General features: G+C 37.3%; 1 protein-coding gene across 2 annotated transcripts in view; it reads left to right on the top strand.

Moving 5' to 3' along the window:
- Window positions 1-19,982, top strand: part of smarca4a (SWI/SNF related, matrix associated, actin dependent regulator of chromatin, subfamily a, member 4a) — a 22,339-nt gene extending 2,357 nt beyond the window's left edge. The window contains exons 2-34 of one of the 2 annotated variants that reach the window (XM_042729722.1): window positions 1-150; window positions 1,381-1,513; window positions 3,783-4,241; window positions 4,543-4,641; window positions 4,778-5,030; window positions 5,155-5,281; window positions 5,476-5,649; window positions 5,778-5,951; window positions 6,065-6,232; window positions 6,347-6,397; window positions 7,348-7,478; window positions 8,299-8,353; window positions 9,318-9,430; window positions 9,548-9,695; window positions 9,810-9,973; window positions 10,859-10,925; window positions 11,104-11,214; window positions 12,336-12,578; window positions 12,703-12,816; window positions 13,513-13,620; window positions 13,716-13,802; window positions 13,903-13,949; window positions 14,046-14,212; window positions 14,393-14,556; window positions 16,379-16,606; window positions 16,694-16,771; window positions 16,879-17,097; window positions 17,181-17,443; window positions 17,870-17,975; window positions 18,159-18,260; window positions 18,400-18,532; window positions 18,678-18,814; window positions 19,307-19,982. The exon at window positions 1-150 is cut by the window's left edge and continues 137 nt beyond it. In XM_042729722.1, coding sequence (XP_042585656.1) covers window positions 1-150; window positions 1,381-1,513; window positions 3,783-4,241; window positions 4,543-4,641; window positions 4,778-5,030; window positions 5,155-5,281; window positions 5,476-5,649; window positions 5,778-5,951; window positions 6,065-6,232; window positions 6,347-6,397; window positions 7,348-7,478; window positions 8,299-8,353; window positions 9,318-9,430; window positions 9,548-9,695; window positions 9,810-9,973; window positions 10,859-10,925; window positions 11,104-11,214; window positions 12,336-12,578; window positions 12,703-12,816; window positions 13,513-13,620; window positions 13,716-13,802; window positions 13,903-13,949; window positions 14,046-14,212; window positions 14,393-14,556; window positions 16,379-16,606; window positions 16,694-16,771; window positions 16,879-17,097; window positions 17,181-17,443; window positions 17,870-17,975; window positions 18,159-18,260; window positions 18,400-18,532; window positions 18,678-18,814; window positions 19,307-19,339 — 4,806 coding nt within the window. In that variant the 3' untranslated portion in view covers window positions 19,340-19,982. Of the gene's footprint in view, window positions 151-1,380; window positions 1,514-3,782; window positions 4,242-4,542; window positions 4,642-4,777; window positions 5,031-5,154; window positions 5,282-5,475; window positions 5,650-5,777; window positions 5,952-6,064; window positions 6,233-6,346; window positions 6,398-7,347; window positions 7,479-8,298; window positions 8,354-9,317; window positions 9,431-9,547; window positions 9,696-9,809; window positions 9,974-10,858; window positions 10,926-11,103; window positions 11,215-12,335; window positions 12,579-12,702; window positions 12,817-13,512; window positions 13,621-13,715; window positions 13,803-13,902; window positions 13,950-14,045; window positions 14,213-14,392; window positions 14,557-16,378; window positions 16,607-16,669; window positions 16,772-16,878; window positions 17,098-17,180; window positions 17,444-17,869; window positions 17,976-18,158; window positions 18,261-18,399; window positions 18,533-18,677; window positions 18,815-19,306 lie in introns of both variants that reach the window. The other variant, XM_042729717.1, reaches the window with a different exon arrangement.
- Window positions 19,983-20,785: the final 803 nt, after the last annotated feature.

The raw sequence follows: 20,785 nt of genomic DNA, 5'->3' as shown, positions 1-20,785 counted from the left end.
GGGGCCATGTTAGGGCCTAGTCCTGGACCCTCACCTGGCTCTGCCCATGGAATGATGGGCCCCAGCCCTGGGCCCCCCTCCTCAGGACATCCACTACCTCCACAGGGCCCCTCAGGTTACCCCCAGGACAACATGCTCCAGTTGCACAAGGTACTGCCAGGTTTTATCTAGGCCTAGGCGATAAAACGGTATCGATATTTATCGACGGTACGCCATCATCAATAACGAAAACAAATGATTTATCGCACGATAGTTTCACACTTTATGAGTGACAAGCAGATAGCCAACAGAACACACAAACACATGCTGAAATGAGTGCCCTGCCTGCCTGCGACGAGGAGACTGTGAATCCAAAAAGGAATATTAGTCGAATTTAAAATAAAGATTTGCACTGGAATGCAAAATTGATGTATTTGAATTTTAGGTGTTCATTAGGGAGCATTATCAGTGGCGCGCGAGATGCAGTGATGATGTAAGTGTCAGTGTTGCTTTTTAATGTTTTTGTTAATCTATCCAGTTGAACCCACAAGATGCACCGCTGCTGCGTTTTTCATTCAGAATATTAGAGAAATATAGAAGCTCAATGCAGAGAAGATATTGGTTTGGTTAAAACTGAAACCAAGCCATTCACGCATATTACGATGTATAGGTATTACACAAAACTCTGACTGCTGCACTCGCGTCTCGCTCAAGAGATGAATAGAAAGCCATGTAAAGTTAAAAAGGTTCAACTTTTAGAAAACATTTCTTGAGAATTTTTGGAGGATTTATTCCATTCCACTGCATTTTAAATGCAATCGTATGATCAGCGCTTTGTATATTTGTATTAAGCTAAGCATAAATACATGATGCTGTTTTGTTCATAATTATTTATACAATTTACGAAATTATATTTGATTTATAAATATTAGTTCGACGGTATGCACTTTTTGTTTTATAGACAGCTGTTGTTTCATAGCTTTGAATAAACCGTTTAATGAGGTGCATTATTTTGCTCAGTGCGCCCTCCTGTGGCCTCAGCAGACAGGCCAAATGTTTCCTTAACGCTTATTTAATCTGCATATAAAATATAAGAGGGGAGATATGTTTCCATTTTATTTTGTGTCTGACTGTTAAAACTAAAATAAGTTGTTGTTTGTCTTAATAAATTGGGTGAATTAGAAATACAGTGGTTAAACTTAAACTGTTTTCTACTATTTGTTTAAGAAAAGTTATAAAAGAATGATATGAAGCATTTTATCGTGATAATTTTTTTAAGCTATATTGCCCAGCCCTAGTTTTATCAATATGTGTCGGATTCATTGTGGTTTTGTGGCATGTGTTTCGTTTCTGTTGTTTGGATGGTTTCATTGAGTCATTCTTTATTTTGTATTGATTTGACCCATGGAAGGCATGCATGAGAAAGTCATTCCTGAAGATCAACGCTACGCTCAAATGAAGGCTATGGGCATGAGACCGGGTGGGCACAGTGGCATGGGGCCTCCACCCAGTCCTCTGGACCAACACTCTCAAGGTATCTATCTGTCAATCCTCCAACCTACATTTATTTATATCTGGCTGTCACTCTTTCTGGTGCTCTCACTTTTTCTGCCTCTCTATCACTCTTTCTGTCTCTCTATCTGTCGTTCTACCTGTTTGTGTCTGTCTGTGGCTCTATCCTTCTTTCTGTCTATCTTCTGTTGTTCTGGGGTGTGTTTCTTGAAAGCATAGTTAGCTAACTACGGTGGTACGTTCCATTAAACTCTATTGGTAATGACAGTACTTGCAACTATAGTTAATTTTGGGAATCTTTGCCTGTCTGTTTCTTTGTATTTGTTGCTCTTTGTTGTTCTGTCTATCATTCTTTTTATCTATTGTTCTGTATCTGTCGTTCTATCTGTCTGTTGTTCCATCTATGTGTCTTTGTATCTGTCTGTTCCTCTATCACTCTTTCTATTGTACTTTCTATCTGTCTGTCTGTCATTCTACTTATCTGTTTCTTTGTATCTGTAGCTCTTTTTGTTCTGTCTGTGACTTTTTTTTTCTCATTCTTCCATCTTTCTGTCTATCTATCTTTCTACCTCTTTGTATCTTTCTGTATCTCTGTCACTCTTTCTGTCTTTGTTTCTCTGTAGCTCTTTCTGCCACTCTATTGCTTTTTTTGTTGGTTTATTTGTCTATTTTTTCTGTCTGTCTGTTGTTCTATTATTCTGCCTGTCTGTTTCTTTGTATCTGTCTTTTGCTCGCACTCTCTTTCTATCTATACCATTCTACTTGTCTGTCTATCATTCTGCCTATTTATTGTTCTTTGTATCTGTCTGTCATTCTGTTGTTCTGTCTATCATTCTGTCTGTCTGTCTTCTTTTTGTCTGGTGCTCTCTCTGTTCTATCACTGTTTCTGTCATTCTGTCTGTCATTCTTTCTATCATTCTGTCTGTCTTTCTATATATGTCCTTCTCTACTTCTAGCTGTATTTTATCATACACATGCGCACGTGTGAAATATAAGATAAGCAGATGTTTTGTGAGCTCTGTGTCTGTTATATGGAGCACAGATTGCACGCTCACTGCTAAACGGTTTAGACTGAGTATAGAAAAGCCATCCAACCTGTTTGCTCACATTTCCCTTTGATGTGCATTGCTTTGTTCCTCCGCTGGGGCCGCTCGCACGCTTGTTTTTTTCATAGAGAGAGAAATGTTGGGTGAACAGGGTTACCCTTTTGAAACAGAAAGACCCACAGCTGTTGTAAAACCACAAAGTCATGACAGAAAAAGAAACAAATATAAAAGTAGGATGCGTTTAAAGAGATGCAAGCAACAGAAATGAATGTTTGTTGTTTGCACAGTTCTGTAAAACAACTGGAACAACTAGTGAATTTTCATTTTCATTCACAAAATTAGACCTTGTTTTGTAGGATTTGGTATACTACACTATAAATCTTTCATGATTAGATTTTTTTTTTTACTTCATGATGTACTACAGTTTTTTTTCCTCTCCGATTTTGTGCAACCTTTGCCTTCACTAAATGTATTGATCATACTCTAAGTATCAAACCCCTAAGTATTAAATTTTGCAGTGTAACCCATCCTGCATTGTGCCATGGACATAAATGACACCTTAAATTCAGAATGCATTACATTTACATTACATTTAGTCATTTAGCAGACGCTTTTATCCAAAGCGACTTACAAATGAGGACAATGGAAGCAATCAAAAACAACAAAAGAGCAATGATATATAAGTGCTATAACAAGTCTCAGTTAGCCTAAACACAGTATATGTAGCAAGGGCTTTTAAATAATATAATAAATAAAAAGAAAACAGATAGAATAGAAAAAGAATAGAGCAAGCTAGTGTTAGAGGTCTTTTTTATAATTGTATAATAAATGAAAAGAAAATAGATAGAATACAAAAAGATTAGAAAGGTAGTTTAGATTCTGTTTTTTTAAGAATAGAATTAGAATAGTGAGTCAAAAAGTTAGAGGGTCAAATAAAGATGGAAGAGATGTGTTTTAAGCCGATTCTTGAAGATGGCTAAGGACTCAGCTGCTCGGATTGAGTTGGGCAGGTCATTCCACCAGGAGGGAACATTTAATTTAAAAGTCTGTAAAAGTGACTTTGTGCTTCTTTGGGATGGCACAATCAAGCGACGTTCACTTAACATGTTGCATTAACAGTTACATTAGCAATGCATTGGAAAGCATTCAGTGCTTGGCAACATGGTTGTTTTTTTTTTTTTTTTTTTTTGAAATTTCTTCTGAAAATGTAAAAATCAAATAGTCTATGTCATAATTTATTTATAGGTTACCCCTCTCCTCTGGGTGGTTCTGAACATGCCCCCAGTCCGGTACCTGCTAACGGCCCTCCGTCTGGCCCCATGATGCCTGCTGGTTCTGGTGCCATGGAGGGCGGTGACCCACAGGTCATGGGTCAGCAGAACCGCAGCGTTGGTGCCGGTGGAGTTGCAGTTTCAGGACCCAGCGGAGGACCTCCAAATGCAGGTGGACCTGGTGGAGCCGGTGGGCCCACTCCTTTTAACCAAAACCAGCTTCACCAACTGCGGGCACAAATCATGGCCTATAAGATGCTGGCACGCGGGCAAGCTCTACCTGACCACCTACAGATGGCGGTGCAGGGAAAACGGCCCATGCCAGGCATGCAGCAGGGGATGCCCAACATGCCCCCTGCCTCAGGACAAGGAGCAGGACCACCTGGACCAGGAGGCCCCGTACCTGGGGGACCCAACTACAATAGACCACATGGTGAGTAATAAATTCAAAGCTCTCCAAAATGTAGAAATAAGCACCATATATTTTGGGGATATATTTTTTAATTGCATTATTTTCATAATTTCCTGCACATTAAGCACACATATTTAATCAATATTACTCAGTCTTTAAATGTACAGTAACACTGTAACAAGTACACCATAAAATATAAAGTCTAAACAAAATATTTTAATATAGTATTTTAATCATTTTAAATTTGCTTCAATCTTTCAAAATGAAGAAAATCTCCTAAACTGTCCAAAAATATAATTATAATTTATATTATATGTTACAGGAATGGTTGGACCAAACATGCCGCTTCCAGGACCTTCTGGTGTTCCTCCAGGCCTGCAGGGACAACCCACCAATGGACCACCTAAATCTTGGCCTGAAGGTCAGTAAATTATGAAAATTATCCACAGGCACTACCAATTATCAATTCAAAATTTAGCCTTCATATTGCATTCTATGAACCTGAAGAGACAGTCGTATCTCAGAGACACATATTTACCATGTCTTTCTAATCCTAGGGCCCATGGTGAATGCTGCCGCCCCTGCAAGTGCACCACAGAAGCTGATACCTCCTCAGCCCACGGGCCGCCCGTCTCCAGCACCACCTTCAGTTCCTCCCGCTGCCTCGCCCGTCATGCCCCCTCAGACCCAATCTCCAGGACAACCGACGCAGCCGCCCATGGTGCTTCATCAGAAACAGAACCGCATCACACCCATCCAGAAACCCCGGGGTCTGGACCCAGTGGAGATCCTCCAGGAGAGAGAGTACAGGTGAGATGAGGAAAAGAAATGGCAAATATTGATGTTTTAGCGTAAACGCACTCTTCAAATCCTGGAAAACCTACCTTTTTAACTGGCTTCACCAACATTTGATATTGTTGTTTCAATCTGTCAGGTTACAGGCTCGTATTGCTCATCGTATTCAGGAGCTGGAGAACCTTCCAGGCTCTCTGGCTGGAGACTTGAGGACCAAAGCCAATATTGAGCTCAAGGCACTTAGGCTCCTGAACTTTCAGAGACAGGTATGACAGACATTTTCCACCTCCTTTTGGAGGACAGGTCTGATCATCAGCTGTTTTTAAACAATCGTGGATTATGGATAATTGCATATAACAAATTATAATGCAAAATGCTCTGGATGGTGGTCGTAATTGACTTCAGCACAGTCCTGTTACATTTTAGTGGTTTTTGACCCATGTTGTCCATCTTAACACAGCTCCGCCAGGAGGTCGTAGTGTGTATGAGGCGGGACACGGCCCTAGAGACAGCGCTCAACGGCAAGGCCTACAAGCGCAGCAAGAGACAGTCCCTGCGTGAGGCTCGTATCACAGAGAAACTGGAGAAACAGCAGAAGATCGAGCAGGAACGCAAGCGCCGTCAGAAACACCAGGTACTGGACCGTTCTTGCTGCTTCTTGATTGAAATCATGCTGAGTGTGTGCTTCACCCCCTAAAACTGATTCAGAAATGACAAAAGATTGTTTGTGACGGAACCGCCTGTTCTGTTTTGTGTCTGTAGGAGTATCTCAACAGCATCCTGCAGCATGCAAAGGACTTCAAGGAATTTCATCGCTCCATCACCGCAAAGATCCAGAAGGTGACCAAAGCCATAGCCACGTACCACGCCAACACTGAGAGAGAGCAGAAGAAGGAGAATGAGCGTATCGAGAAGGAGAGAATGAGGAGGCTGATGGTGAGATGCACACACTTGTTGTTTTTACCGGACAAATAAAGACAATTTAAACTGGTGGACCTGTTTTTCTGAACAAATGTAAAAAAAAAAAAAAAAAATTGTGTTTCTTTCAGGCTGAAGATGAAGAGGGTTACAGGAAGCTGATCGATCAGAAGAAGGACAAACGTCTGGCTTACTTGCTGCAGCAGACGGACGAGTATGTGGCCAACCTCACCGAGCTCGTCAGAGCTCACAAAGCTGTCCAGGCCCTCAAAGACAAGAAGAAGAAGAAGAAAAAGAAGGTGCAGAGATTTACTGGATTAGAAAGAATTTCTGAAATGGAATTTAATTGGGGTTGTTCTCAGTTGTTTATCCAGTAGTGTGTGAGATCTTTCTGTATGCATTTCTCCTCCCAGAAGCCAGAGAATGCTGAGAGTGGAGCTCTTGCTCTAGGTCCAGATGGAGAGGTGAGATCTTAAAGTATATTTAGCTATGTTTGGCTTTTTGCAATTAGCTTGGCTTGGCATTTGCGCTAATGAATCTCTTGTGGCAATTAATGCTTTAGTTTATTCAAAATAATTGTTAATTTTGGTAAGTGAGTTTTGAGTACAATTTCAGCAATTTTGGGTATGTCCCATAACCAATTGCAGATACCGGTAACACTTTATAATAACTTTCATTAATAAATCATTAACAAGCATTATATAATGTTTAATGGCTCATTAGTTAATGTGTATATATTCAGATTTAACAGATGTTTTACAAATGATTAAACGCTTTTGTTAATGCACAACACTTTTTCTGCTATTGAGGTGTGATACGGGTTTGTTTAGAGATGGGTAGGTTTAAGGGTTGATTACCGGTAATGAATGATTAGTAAACATTTACCAATAATGAATAGTCTCAACATTAGATTGGGTGCTGCAAAAACAAGAACAAATAATTAATAGATGAAAATAAATAGATGTGTAAATAGTAGAAGTCTACACAACAAACAAAGAACAAATATGTGACCTTTATAGACTGTGATTATTAATGAATAGTATATTAACATAAATGGTTTGTGAAGTACTTAAAATTACTACTAATAATAATTAGTATTATTATAAAGTGTTACCCAGATATCATCTTGAACATGGTGGAATTGTATTTGAGAAACGCTGTTAAGTGTATGCATATTCTAATATTAGGGCGTCACCGTGAAATATCAGGGAATTGTATAAAATTATAGTTATATATATGTTTATATATATATATATATATATATATATATATATATATATATACAATAATGTGTGCATATATGTAAATATGTATGTGTTTACATCAATATATAATTGAAAAATCAAGGGCATTTGTTAGCCAAAACACAGTTGGGACTAATCTAATACAGCTGTGTTTTTGTTTTCTACTGTAGCCTCTGGATGAGACCAGTCAAATGAGTGATCTACCGGTGAAGGTGATTCACATAGACAGTGGGAAGATCCTCACTGGCATGGATGCTCCTAAAGCTGGACAGCTGGATGCCTGGCTGGAGGTGAATCCAGGGTGAGTGAGAGACACTTTGGGGATCTCATTCTGTCAAAATGTGATATTTCTCAGGACTTGAGTATCTACTACTGAAAACGTTTGGAGTAGCACATCTTAAACACTAGGGTTGCTGCGATAGACAGTGTTGTCGGTTTTACCGATGTGAAGCCGCACTGGTTATGTCGCTTTCCTACCGAGGCACTGCCCCCACCGCCATTTAGATTTTTTTTATAGTAATAAAAATTATTTTGTTCAGTTAGAGAACAGACACTACAATTAAAACTGAATGCGACTGCTCAATGCAGCGACAGTCGCATGAAGAGAAGCTAACAAGAAGAGTGAGGCGAGACAGACAACACGACGGCAGAAGAGTTTCAAAACGACATGCAAGAGCGCCTGTTTTAAAAATATTTTGGATTTTGAAAAGCCTGTTGACTTCTGCTGTCAATCTAAGGTGATATTGGAAGCCAAATTGGTGCTAATTTAAAAGAGAAAGTGAAATGCGCATTGCGCTTTTAAGCTATTTTAAAACGAAGTAAAGAGGGAAAACTCAAACGAACTAAAAACAAACAACTGCTTGATGCCAAATTGTTGCTAATTTGAAAGTGAAAGTAAAATTTTACAAGCTATTAAAAAAACAGAAGGAAAAGAGGGAAAACTACCCCCACCTCCGTTGATACCGGTATTACCGGTGTTGTCACATGTCGATTAACTGGTGGGAATATTTCCTCACCGTCGCAACACTAATAAACACTTAATATGCTGTATTTATTGTTTACATATGTCTAAAGCAGCACAATAGAAAGTGTTTAAATGCTATTTTGTTCATTTTGTGTAGGTACGAGGTGGCCCCGCGGTCTGATAGTGAAGATAGCGGCTCAGAGGAGGAGGAAGTATGGCAGTTCTTCAGCTCTCATATCTGTGTTTTTGTTCAGCATCTCTTGAGCAACACTCTGTACTTTCCGCAAGGGCTTTACAAGAGAAAACTCTTGTTTGTGTGTTCATGGCCATGATGTCAGAATGTAGGCCATCATCAGAATAAGATTAATGGCTAGTTTACCATAATATACTGCATTCATGACCTGATACAGATAACAAATGTTTGTCTTCATGCACATGTTAAGATTCTGATACTTGTGTCAAATACAGTAGCCTGATATCAGAAAGCCATTCGTGATTTGAAATGTATGAACCATGTAGTGTATGCGCGTTACATTTACCACTTTCTATTAATTACATGCACATTAGATATAATTATAAAATTATCTAGTACTTTTACGTTTATACATTTCATAACTTCCATTTGTTGAATTAATTTTATGCTTAATCACAAATTACAGAATTACAAAAATTGAAAAACAAAACAAAACTATTATTTATGTGCTTGTCTAGTAGTTTTACATATATACATTGCATAACCTCTATTTTATTTTATTTTTTATGTAATTATATATATATATTTTTTTTTTAGGTGGTTGTCCGTTAGTTTTGCATTTATATATTTCATAACCTCCAATTAAATTATTTTTTTTTTTATTTATAATCACAATTATTATTTTTTTCAATTACCAAATCTGAGAAATCTATTATAATTGTGCTTGTCTGGTAGTTTTACTTTTATACATTTGTTTCATAACCTCTATTATATTACATTATATTATTATTATGTCATTGCGGGGTTTTTTTTTTTTTTTTATGTGGTTGTCTGGTAGTTGTCTGCATTTATACATTTCATAACTTCCATTCATTTTATGTATTGATAAAAATGAATAATTTAATGAATTGAATCATGTCTCAATATCTTTACATTTTAGTGTATTAATGTACTATTGTATTTATAAATTTTTTTCTGTAAAGGATGAGGAGGAGGAGCAGTCTCAGCCCTCTCAATCTTCATCAGAGGAGAAGAAGATAATTCCAGATCCAGACAGTGAGGATGTGTCTGAGGTGGACGTCCGTCACATCATTGAGTACGTTACTGAATTAGAGCTGTGCTTTTTTTACTACATTCAAATGAGATCGTTTCTTTTTGGAATGCTGTTCTGTTGTTATGGTGTTTGTAATAATATCCATGATGTCTTTCATAGACATGCCAAGCAGGATGTTGACGATGAATACGGTAATGCCGCGTTCGTTAGGGGCCTGCAGTCGTACTACGCCGTGGCTCACGCAGTCACAGAGAGGGTGGAGAGACAGTCAAGCCTGTTAATAAATGGACAGCTCAAACAGTACCAGGTACAGATGCACCTTACAGACCAAACAAATTGCAAATACACCTCAAAGTCTTTAGTGAACTGATCAGATTTGTTAAATGGCATGCTGAAGTTATTGCGTCTGTCCCGTCTGCAGATCAAAGGTCTGGAGTGGCTGGTGTCTCTGTATAACAATAACTTGAATGGCATTCTGGCTGATGAAATGGGTTTGGGAAAAACCATCCAGACCATTGCACTCATCACCTACCTCATGGAGTACAAACGGCTCAACGGACCCTTCCTCATCATCGTCCCCCTCTCGTGAGTCACTTTCACTCTCTCTACTCTAGAGCTGCATGATACTGGAAAAACTGACATTGTGTGCTATTTTGCTTTCTGCGTTTCATACATACAGTATGAAAAACTACAGATTTTTTTAGTAGATGACATAAATAGCTATATTTGGAAAGAATTAATCATTTCACAAGTGTTGGTGAGTACAACTGCATGTTTCAGCCCAAAACGGATGATTCACAAAAACATTACAAGACCAATTTAAACCTATTTCAGTAACCATGAAGTAAACAGAAAAATCCCTACACAGGCCATATTTCAACAGTTTTTGACCCATTCAATATGACAAAAAATAATAACAATAGTTATTTTGATTATTATTAAATATTAAAATAAGAAATGTATTGTAACACTAATATTATACTATAAAATAAAAAAAATTAGTATATAAAAAACTGTAAAATTACAATACTATTTACATTTTAAATGATCCGGTTTTAAACATTAAACCATCAAATTTTATTTCAGCAGAATGGGTATTCAATTACACGTGCAGCTCATGCTACTGTATTTCAGAACGTTTTCATTCATTTACTGTCAATCGAGACACAGAAACACTATCATGAGCTTCAAGCATGCAGACAAACACTGTGCCGTACTTCAGTCTGAAACACACAATGCTTATTTCAGTCGCAGCCTTCATGATTTGATACCCTCTCTAAACTGATTGTGATCGGTTTTATTTGGATAGATCATGCAGCCTTACTCTACAGTGTATATCTGCCTGTAACTGATTTACGGTTAAACCATCTTCCTGTTGTCATTTTGTATTATTGATTTATTACATTTGGTAATATTTCAACACCAATAATTACAGTGATATGTACTTGTAATGATTTGTTTTCCTAACAGGACTCTGTCGAACTGGGTGTATGAGTTTGATAAGTGGGCTCCATCTGTGGTGAAAGTTTCTTATAAGGTGATTATCAGATTCATTCATGTAGTAAACAAATTAATGAAATGTCAAAAAACAGGTTTGGCAAATTCAACAGGTTTTCCATAAACTAATGCTTAATAATACATGTTAACAATGATGCAAGTAACTGAAGGATATTACAGGATTAATAACTCATTTTCTTTGCTCGTTTTCATCTCAGGGCTCTCCTGCTGCTCGCCGCGCATTTCTTCCCATTTTGCGCAGCGGCAAGTTCAACGTGCTGATCACCACTTACGAGTACATCATCAAAGACAAGCAAGTGCTGGCCAAGGTACAAACCTGCTCAGTTCCGGTTGCAGAATTAAATTACTGAGGGTTCTCTAGCCTAGTGGTTCCCAACCTGGTCGCTTAAGATTTACAAGAGGGTTGCCAAGTTTACTCTAGATTGAGGGTTACAAATAGGGATGAAACGGTTACAGTTTGACGAAAAAATTGCTGACATTTAGTGTAGCCATGTTATCGTTGAAAGCACTATTTGAAAACCTAAACACTCTCCAGCATTTAGCAAGTTAGAAACACTCTCATGTAGGTTTTGTTTTGTGTGAAAATAAAGGAAGTCAGTGAAAGGTTTTACAAAGGGAAATGATATGGATTAAAGTATGAATTAATTATTTTAATGCATCTCTGAAAAGAACTTCACAAGTTTCAATGGCATTTTCTTTTCATCTTTCCCTCCATGTAATGACTAATATAGCAGTGTTTATAAGGGCAGCGCTGCTGTGTGTACAACAGTTACTCTATTTCTGCTGTTTCATAAGCGCCACCTGCTGTCAGAAAGTGGATTTACATTTTTATTCCGTCTTTGTTCAAACCAATGGAAACATTTTACTGGTTGATGGAAAAGCTAATGTGCGTTCAAAAAAATCGAAACAATTCGGAAAATAAAGTATCTGGAATTATTAACAGAGCAGGTAAAATACCTATCCTTCATCATTTGACTCGTATCCCGTTTCTTAAAAATGGTTCAAAGCCTGAAATGTAAGATTTATCATTTAATAACACTACTTTTTTTTTTTTTTTTTTTTTTTTTGTCAAAACTTAATTGTAACATGTAATACATGTTATTAGATGACATGTTATGTTGTAATCACCCAACCATTTTTTTTTTTTTAAATCCGGCCATTATTGCTAATGTCATTATTTTAATATTTCCGCTGTTGTTGCATTTATTAAAAACGTAACTGTTTGTTTATTTATTATTTAATGTGTGTGGATACAAATTTTGAATGTTAAAATAGGGGTCCCCTGGAAAAAAGTCACTAAAAAGCTGTCAATCTTAGTTCATTGTGATCTCACAAAGTTCTTTTACAATCATTATACATGTAAAAAAATTTAATAAGCTTTTTGACTACAAACTTCTTGTTCAGTTTCTGATGCTTCTGTCTCTTTCAGCTCCGTTGGAAGTACATGATAGTGGATGAAGGTCACCGTATGAAGAATCACCACTGTAAACTGACTCAGGTGTTGAACACACACTACCTGGCACCTCGGCGTCTGCTGCTCACCGGCACGCCGCTGCAGAACAAGCTGCCTGAACTGTGGGCGCTGCTCAACTTCCTGCTGCCCACCATCTTCAAGAGCTGCAGCACCTTTGAGCAGTGGTTCAACGCACCATTCGCCATGACCGGAGAGAAGGTATAAAAACTTTTAGTAGATGTACTAGTACATTTAGACAGGATACAATAGATTGAAATTCTGTTTTTGTGTAATCTGGTTCTATAAACTTAGCATTTAAACTACTTCCTGTCGTGTTCTAAAGGTGGACCTGAACGAAGAGGAGACCATTCTGATCATCCGTCGTCTGCACAAAGTGCTCCGCCCCTTCCTGCTCAGGAGACTCAAGAAGGAAGTGGAGGCCCAACTGCCAGAGAAGGTTTGTTTTTTTATTGTTGAATGTTTTGAGAAAAAAAAAGTTTTTTTTTTTCGTTTTTGTATATTTTATATGTGTTTTTTTTTTTGTATAGTTTTTTTTGTGAGAGATTTTAGGGTGAAATAAAATTAATGAATTTAAAATTATTTTACTTTTCCTCCCTCTTCAAGCAAAGGAAGTATCAAATAGTATTAAAAGTGCAAGAAATAAAATTAAAATCTGCAATATTCAAGGCATATTTTCCATTTTTTTAATTAGTAATACAGAACATGTAAATATTGTTTTGAATGTTTATATGCACCAATATAAAAATACAGTAATATTTATCTGTTTTTTATCTGATTTGTTGCTCAAGAAACATCAGTGTTGAAAACATTTGTACTGCTTAATATTTTTGTGGAAACAGTATTTTTTTAAATATGAAGTTCAAATGTTTTTGTGCAACAAACTGTTACTTTTTCCCTTCCCAAAAAAAGACAAACCAGTATTGTATAATTTTAGTAAAACCTTTTGATACATGTGAGTTGCCACGGAGACTTGATGCCACATACAAACGAGTCGGTTCTGAATTGATTCGTTGAAAAAGAACTGATGGCCATATTTGCTACAGAAATTACATCACACTTTTACCATTTGCTTTTTTCCCCTTATTTTTACATTGAAGTGTAAATCAGTCTATCTCTGTTTTCGTGCGTTCAGGTGGAATATGTGATCAAGTGCGACATGTCGGCTCTGCAGAGAGTGCTGTATAGACACATGCAGGCTAAAGGAGTGCTGCTCACTGATGGCTCTGAGAAAGACAAGAAGGTGAGAGAAGACGTGATTCACTTCAAGAATATGTGAGGACGTTCAGTGTGTGTGTTTCTGAATGCCTCATATATCTACTTTCATGTTTGTTACAGGGTAAAGGAGGCACTAAGACTCTAATGAACACTATTATGCAGCTGAGGAAGATTTGTAACCACCCTTACATGTTCCAGCACATTGAGGTGATCATTTGGTTTATATATTCCTCATACAAGGTCATTTATATCTTTGCATTTATCTGCTAGGTTTATGGCACCTTGTTTGATGCGCTCTGTTTTGCAGGAATCTTTCTCTGAGCATTTGGGCTTCACTTCAGGCGTTGTTCAGGGGTACGTAGAACACTTCCTGGTAATGGAAAATATTTAAACTTTGCATTCTCATTGGTTTTGTCTGTGATTTATCGTATACTGTATCCTTCTCTTTAGACTTGAATTGTACCGTGCCTCTGGTAAGTTTGAGCTGCTGGACCGTATCCTACCGAAGCTCCGCGCCACCAACCACAAAGTGCTGCTCTTCTGTCAGATGACCACGCTCATGACCATCATGGAAGACTACTTCACCTACCGCAGCTTCAAATACCTGCGCTTGGACGGTGAGCCACTTGAACCAGAGTTCAAGGAGTTTTAGGAAGAAGTTTTTGCATATGCTGGCAATCGATGACTTTCTCTGCCGTTTGTTTTTATTTGAAAGTTCTCGGATAAAGAGTTTATTTAAATCTATGAATCACAAAAGGTTTAATCGTGCTAAAAATGTTTTTTTGGTGTCTTTGTAGGAACCACTAAGGCTGAGGATCGTGGCATGTTGCTGAAGAACTTTAACGATCCGTCCTTTGACTACTTTATCTTCTTGCTGAGCACCAGAGCAGGAGGTCTGGGGCTGAACCTGCAGTCTGCCGACACTGTTATCATCTTTGACAGCGACTGGAACCCTCACCAGGTACAATACTGTCCCTTTAAATATAGCTGTATTTAACAATAGGGGAAACTCCTGATGTGACAAAAGTTATTATAGTAGCTTAATGTTGTAGACAGAATAGTTTTCATAATAGCTTACATTAAGTATATAATAGTATCATTAGTAAAGAATCTTTTGAATAGATTCATTGTCGAATAGAAGCTTTAGTACAGAATGATTGTGGAACAGAATCTTTAGAATCATTATACAATTTAACGTTAATTTAAAAGTAATTTTTAGAATGGATTCATTGCAGAATTGAGTCTTTAGTATAGAATCTATGTGGAATAGAATATTTAGAATAATTTGAATATTATCACTGTACAATAGAATCTTTAGAATTATTTTAAATGGATTCGTACTGTAGAATTTTTAGGAACATTTTAGAATAGAATATATAATTGAATGTTGATTTTATAAGCCATTTTTATAACACATTAAATGCAGAATTGAATCTTTAGTATAGAATCATTGTAGAATAGAATCTTTGAATCACTGTAGAATAAAATATATAATTGGATGTTTTATAAACATTGTTAATTGATGTTTATTCATCATATACTAATGCTTATTTTCCAACTTTAAATGTTTAAACTGGATTAGTATATGTAGAATTAACATCATCCTAAATTCTAATATTTTTCATTGCTAGTTTTTACAAATTGAACCTTATTAGGATGCTCATTTTAACTGGTCTACCATTAACCAACTGTAAGAATTTTGACCGATTAATTTACTCAGTTAAACAGTTTAAAAAGTCATTTATTATTTTTTTTTCCAGTAATTTATATCAAAATATTTTAAAAGTAAAATAGCCTACGCTACACATATAAAAAAAAAAAAAACTTGTTGCATTTTATTAGGTTATTTCATTCAGAAATAGGCCTAATGCCGATGCGAAATGTTAACAAACATTATAATAAACACTGTAAACATAGCTTGGCTATTTTAGTTCTCCTCACTCCACAACAAATCCTTTCAATTTAACAGTATTTAGAAAAGAACAAGAATTAAAAACATAAGAAGCTATAGCTATATAAACGACAAGCCAAAACAAATTCATTTAGGTTAAAATGACACTGAAACCAACGTTTTCTCATTCGACAATGTTCAAATGTTTCCATATTTGCATGCCAAAATATTATTTAATATGTACTTCACTCGCGTTCCAATATCCACATAAAACAAAATGTTTTGCATAACATCACAGCGGTACGGTGATAACACTGAACGGCACAGATTGTACATATTTAAACTGAGAAGTGTTTTTTTTCCATATGTTTGACTGACTATTTTTTTATGATAATGAACAGGCTGCATTGTCAAGGTAGCAATGTGGCACTGGCGCAATCACTTGAAATGTTTCCTTCTAACAATGGAAGCAACTACTCCTTTTAGTCATAAAGAAAATCGGAATTGTAAAAGGTTTGCTTTTATTTGTGTACATTCACATTAAAACAAATCTTTGTGCTTTTGTAAAATAGACCTAGAGAAAAATAGAATGCCGCTTTCTGCCGTCTTGGGTTTTCTATCATGCAGCTCAAAAATGAACTGAAACTCTGCATACTAGGCTACTCTTAATTTATTTTTTAAGTAAATATGTTTCTCGTTTAGGCCTATTTATCTGTTTTTTATATATATATATCTCAAAAATGAACTGAAACTCTGCATACTAGGCTACTCTTAAATATATATACTACTCTTAATTTATTTTTTAAGTAAATATGTTTCTCGTTTAGGCCTATTTATCTGTTTTTTATATATATTTTTTTGTTTCTGATCTGTTATTTTTTTTATTTCATAGGATCTGCAGGCCCAGGATCGCGCCCATCGTATCGGGCAGCAGAACGAGGTGCGTGTGCTGCGTCTGTGCACCGTGAACAGCGTGGAGGAGAAGATCCTGGCCGCTGCCAAATACAAGCTGAACGTGGACCAGAAGGTCATCCAGGCCGGTATGTTCGACCAGAAGTCGTCCAGCCACGAGCGCAAAGCTTTCCTGCAGGCCATCCTGGAGCATGAAGAGCAAGATGAGGTACGGACACACGTTTATGTTTGACAATTTTAGTGCCCTTTCAACAGCCTCCGTTTTCTATAGTTCACATTCGCTCTCGTATCTCAGGAGGAAGATGAAGTGCCAGATGATGAGACTGTTAATCAGATGATTGCTAGAAGCGAGGAAGAGTTCGATCACTTCATGGTTAGTAACACTACTTGTTTAACTTTGGTTAAATGAACACTTTTTGTTTTGTTTGACTCCTGATTTTCTCTTAATGAGTTCCTAATTTTTCTTTTCCTTTCATCCAGCGCATGGATCTCGACCGTCGCCGTGAAGACGCACGTAACCCGAAACGCAAACCCCGGCTGATGGAGGAGGATGAGCTGCCCACCTGGATCATGAAGGACGATGCAGAGGTGGAAAGGCTCACCTGCGAAGAAGAAGAGGAGAAGATGTTTGGCCGGGGCTCCCGTCAAAGAAAAGAAGTGGACTACAGTGACTCCCTCACAGAGAAACAGTGGCTGAAGGTGAATGTGAAATCACGACTGCATTATATTGAACCTTTGGTTATAAAAAGCAAGGCATATTGATGTATTTTACTGGTTCTCAGGCCATCGAGGAAGGCACCCTTGATGAGATTGAAGAAGAGGTGCGCTACAAGAAAACAACCCGGAAAAGGAAGCGGGACCGTGACCTCGACCTTCCAGGCCCGGCCACGCCCAGCTCCAGTGGGCGGAGCAGAGATAAAGATGACGACAGTAAGAAGCAAAAGAAACGAGGTCGTCCTCCTGCTGAAAAACTCTCGCCCAACCCTCCCACACTCACCAAGAAAATGAAGAAGATTGTGGATGCAGTAATTAAATACAAGGATGGGTTAGTCGCTTCAGTCATGTTCTCTGTAGCTCTTATGTTGCAGCTCAATTTGATCCACAGCAATGATTTTTTTTTTTTTTTTTTTAACATGAACAGTTTTGACCCATTTTAAAAAATAGTTCAAAAATAGTTACAATTCTGTTTAGAAAAGTTGCAGTTTGTGGGGAAAAAAGTAAAAAAAAAAAAGGGTTTACTGTTTTTACCAGACCTCCCTTTTTATAATGTGATTTTTTAAATCTATTTAGTGTTATTTTGACCAAAACAGATTTTGAACATAATACAAGGGCTAGACAAACACCGTCTTACCAAAATGGTCCCAGGCTTATAGTGTTATTTTATGCTTTAATTAATGTAGATTAGATTAACATTTAGGAGTCATATGTTTTTACTAATCTCTTTTCTTTTTGTCACTGTATTTCATAACAGCAATGGAAGACAACTGAGTAATGTGTTTATTCAGTTGCCATCTCGTAAAGAGCTACCAGAATATTACGAACTCATTCGCAAACCTGTGGACTTCAGGAAGATCAAGGTTTGTCAAACATACATTTTGACAATGTATGTCAAAAACACACACACGCTAATGATCTGCACACTTATAATAAAGGTGTATCTCTGAGCTGTTTTTGTTATGATTATGATTATATTTTAAGTAAATTGGGGCTATTATCAATCTAATAATACTAGTATTAATCATGTACTCCTGTCTGTACAGGAACGCATTAGAAGTCATAAGTACCGCACTCTGAATGACCTGGAGAAAGATGTCATGCTTCTCTGTCAGAACGCTCAGACCTTCAACCTAGAGGGATCACAGGTAATATTTGTTTTATTTATATTTGATTAATTTGTTAATTAGTATTAATTTTTATGTTTTCAGTTTTATTTAAGTGCTTTTTGTTGGGGTCGTACTTCATTTGGCTGATTCAGATTAAGATCATGATCTTATATTTCAGATCTACGAGGACTCTATTGTGCTGCAGTCTGTGTTCACCAGTGTGCGGCAGAAGATCGAGAAAGAGGAAGAGAGCGAGGGAGAAGAGAGTGAGGAGGAAGAGGACGAGGCAGATGAAGGATCAGAGTCTGAATGTGAGTACTGATGATGATACTGACACTGTAATGACAATATTTTGTGAAATGCAGCTATTATCTGAGCAGAGTATCTGGCATGTGCAACTCAAATTTAAATTGAGTCCAACATATATGCATATACACGTGTGTCTATGTGTTTTAGCTCGTTCAGTGAAGGTGAAGATAAAGCTGAGTCGAAAGGAAAAGGTGGAGAGAGGAAAGGGAAGACGCCGAACCGGACGCAGTTGGCGCCCTAAACCCGTTATTAGTGACGAGGAAAGTGAGGAGGACCAGGAAGAGGTACTCATGAATAATTAATGTGGAACTAGAAGGAAAAGCACATAGAAAAAAAAGGAAACGGTTAATTACACAGCCCTGCATCTTGAAAAAAATTGAGCTAATTTGCAAAAAATGCTTAATGTTGCATAATTTTAATGCTGAGTTCAAATTTTTATTTTTTTAAATCCATCGCACACATGTGAAAATTGTCTGAGAATTGAACAAATAGTTGTAATCTGGCTAGGTGGAAGATATGAATCATGTCTTTGTGGCAATTGTTCTGATGATTAAGGGGATACGAGATAGCTTCATATAGAAATTGACAGCAAAAATGACATTATGTGAGAAACTGACATGCTTGAGCAAAGCAGGCAATATTTTTGGAATCAGCAGCACAACATTAGTAAGAAACAAGTATTGGATTTCATTCAGCAAGTATGATGTAGGGTGGTGTTATTCACCCTCATGTTGTTGCTCACTTATGCTAATTACTTTTCTAATGTTTTTGTATAGGAGCATTCTGCTAGTGGCAGCGAGGAAGATTAAACCTTCTTCAGGACCAATCACAACTCTTGTTCACTTCTGCTGCAGATACGACATTTTACATGAGATCTGACAAACGGCCGCTCCTGAAGGGCCTAGTTTTACCCTAGAACAGCACATTTTTTAGAGAGAGGACATGTATACGAAAAGGATTAAATGAGAAAAATTACACTGTAAAATGCAGAAGAAAGACCTTCCATTTGCATATTTAAGCAGACGATCTCCATTTATGTATAGCAAGACAGTTAAAGTATTGAGCATTTGTTTCTTTCCATATTTGTTTTTATGATTCTTCTCAAAGACATGACATAAGATGGACAGATATCTGACAAACTGACTTACAGTGAACCAATAAAAGCGGATCATGTTTCAATGTCCTCTTACTGTTTTTAGCCATGTGAACGTCACCCCTTCTTCCCCCCAAGAACCCAGAATGCATGTTTTTTTGTTGAAAATGCAGCCAATTAGTTCTCTTTCTGTTTTTCTCTTGATCTCTTTGTTTAAATTAAGATTGCCAACAGGATTAAGGTACTTCTTCCTTTATAGGCTTACTGTGAGGTGAAATGGGGGAGAATAGGGTGTAGGATTCTGTACTGTGTCCGTGTCACTGGATTTCCAAAATGCACAATAAAGCATCTCAGAAATACACTGCTTTAGATATTTATTTATGCACACAAATTGTAACTTTTGGTTGAGTAGAGACTGATAATGTTTATGATTAAATATTATCCATTTAGGTGGCTAATAATCAATGTGCATTAGTAATTTGAGACAAAATCATTCTGATTGTACACACTTATATAATAAGGTGAATGACTCCCACCCAGATGTCTGTTCTGGGAGTAAGTATGGTGAACAGGTATACAGCTGACCACTGTAATTATGACTGTGAATTGCATTCATTTAACTGTAGGGGGCTTCAAAGTCGCAAAAAATACACAAAACTACATACAGCTGCTTTAAGGGAAAATTTAGATGCTTATTGGTAAGATAAACTCAGTTCTCTTGATGCTATGTAATATCTTCTGGATTTAAAAGGAATAGTTAACAATGAAATTTTGCTAAAAAATTTACTCACCATCAGGCCACCCAAAATGTAGATGAGTTATGGATAAATGTAGCATTACATCACTTGCTCACCAGTGGATCCTCTGCAGTGAATGGGTGCCGTCAGAATGAGAGTCCAAACAGCTGATAAACACATCACAATTCACACAAAAACCACAAGAAGAAGAATACCCCTGGAGTCTGCGAGATGGCGCAAGATGACTCATGGGCAGACCACACGATAACAGACTTAGTAACGGAGAAGACAATGAGCCAGGAGAACAGCACTACAGAGGTTGGAACAACTGTACTGAAAAGACAAAAACTACAGGGATGCATCTGCAGCTGGGCAAAGATAACATCAGAGAAGGGTCTTAATATCCATCAGGGCAGGAAGAAGTG

Source organism: Cyprinus carpio, chromosome A3 (genome assembly GCF_018340385.1).
Source record: "Cyprinus carpio isolate SPL01 chromosome A3, ASM1834038v1, whole genome shotgun sequence".
Taxonomy (NCBI): domain Eukaryota; kingdom Metazoa; phylum Chordata; class Actinopteri; order Cypriniformes; family Cyprinidae; genus Cyprinus; species Cyprinus carpio.
This window is presented reverse-complemented; position numbering and strand designations above follow the sequence as displayed.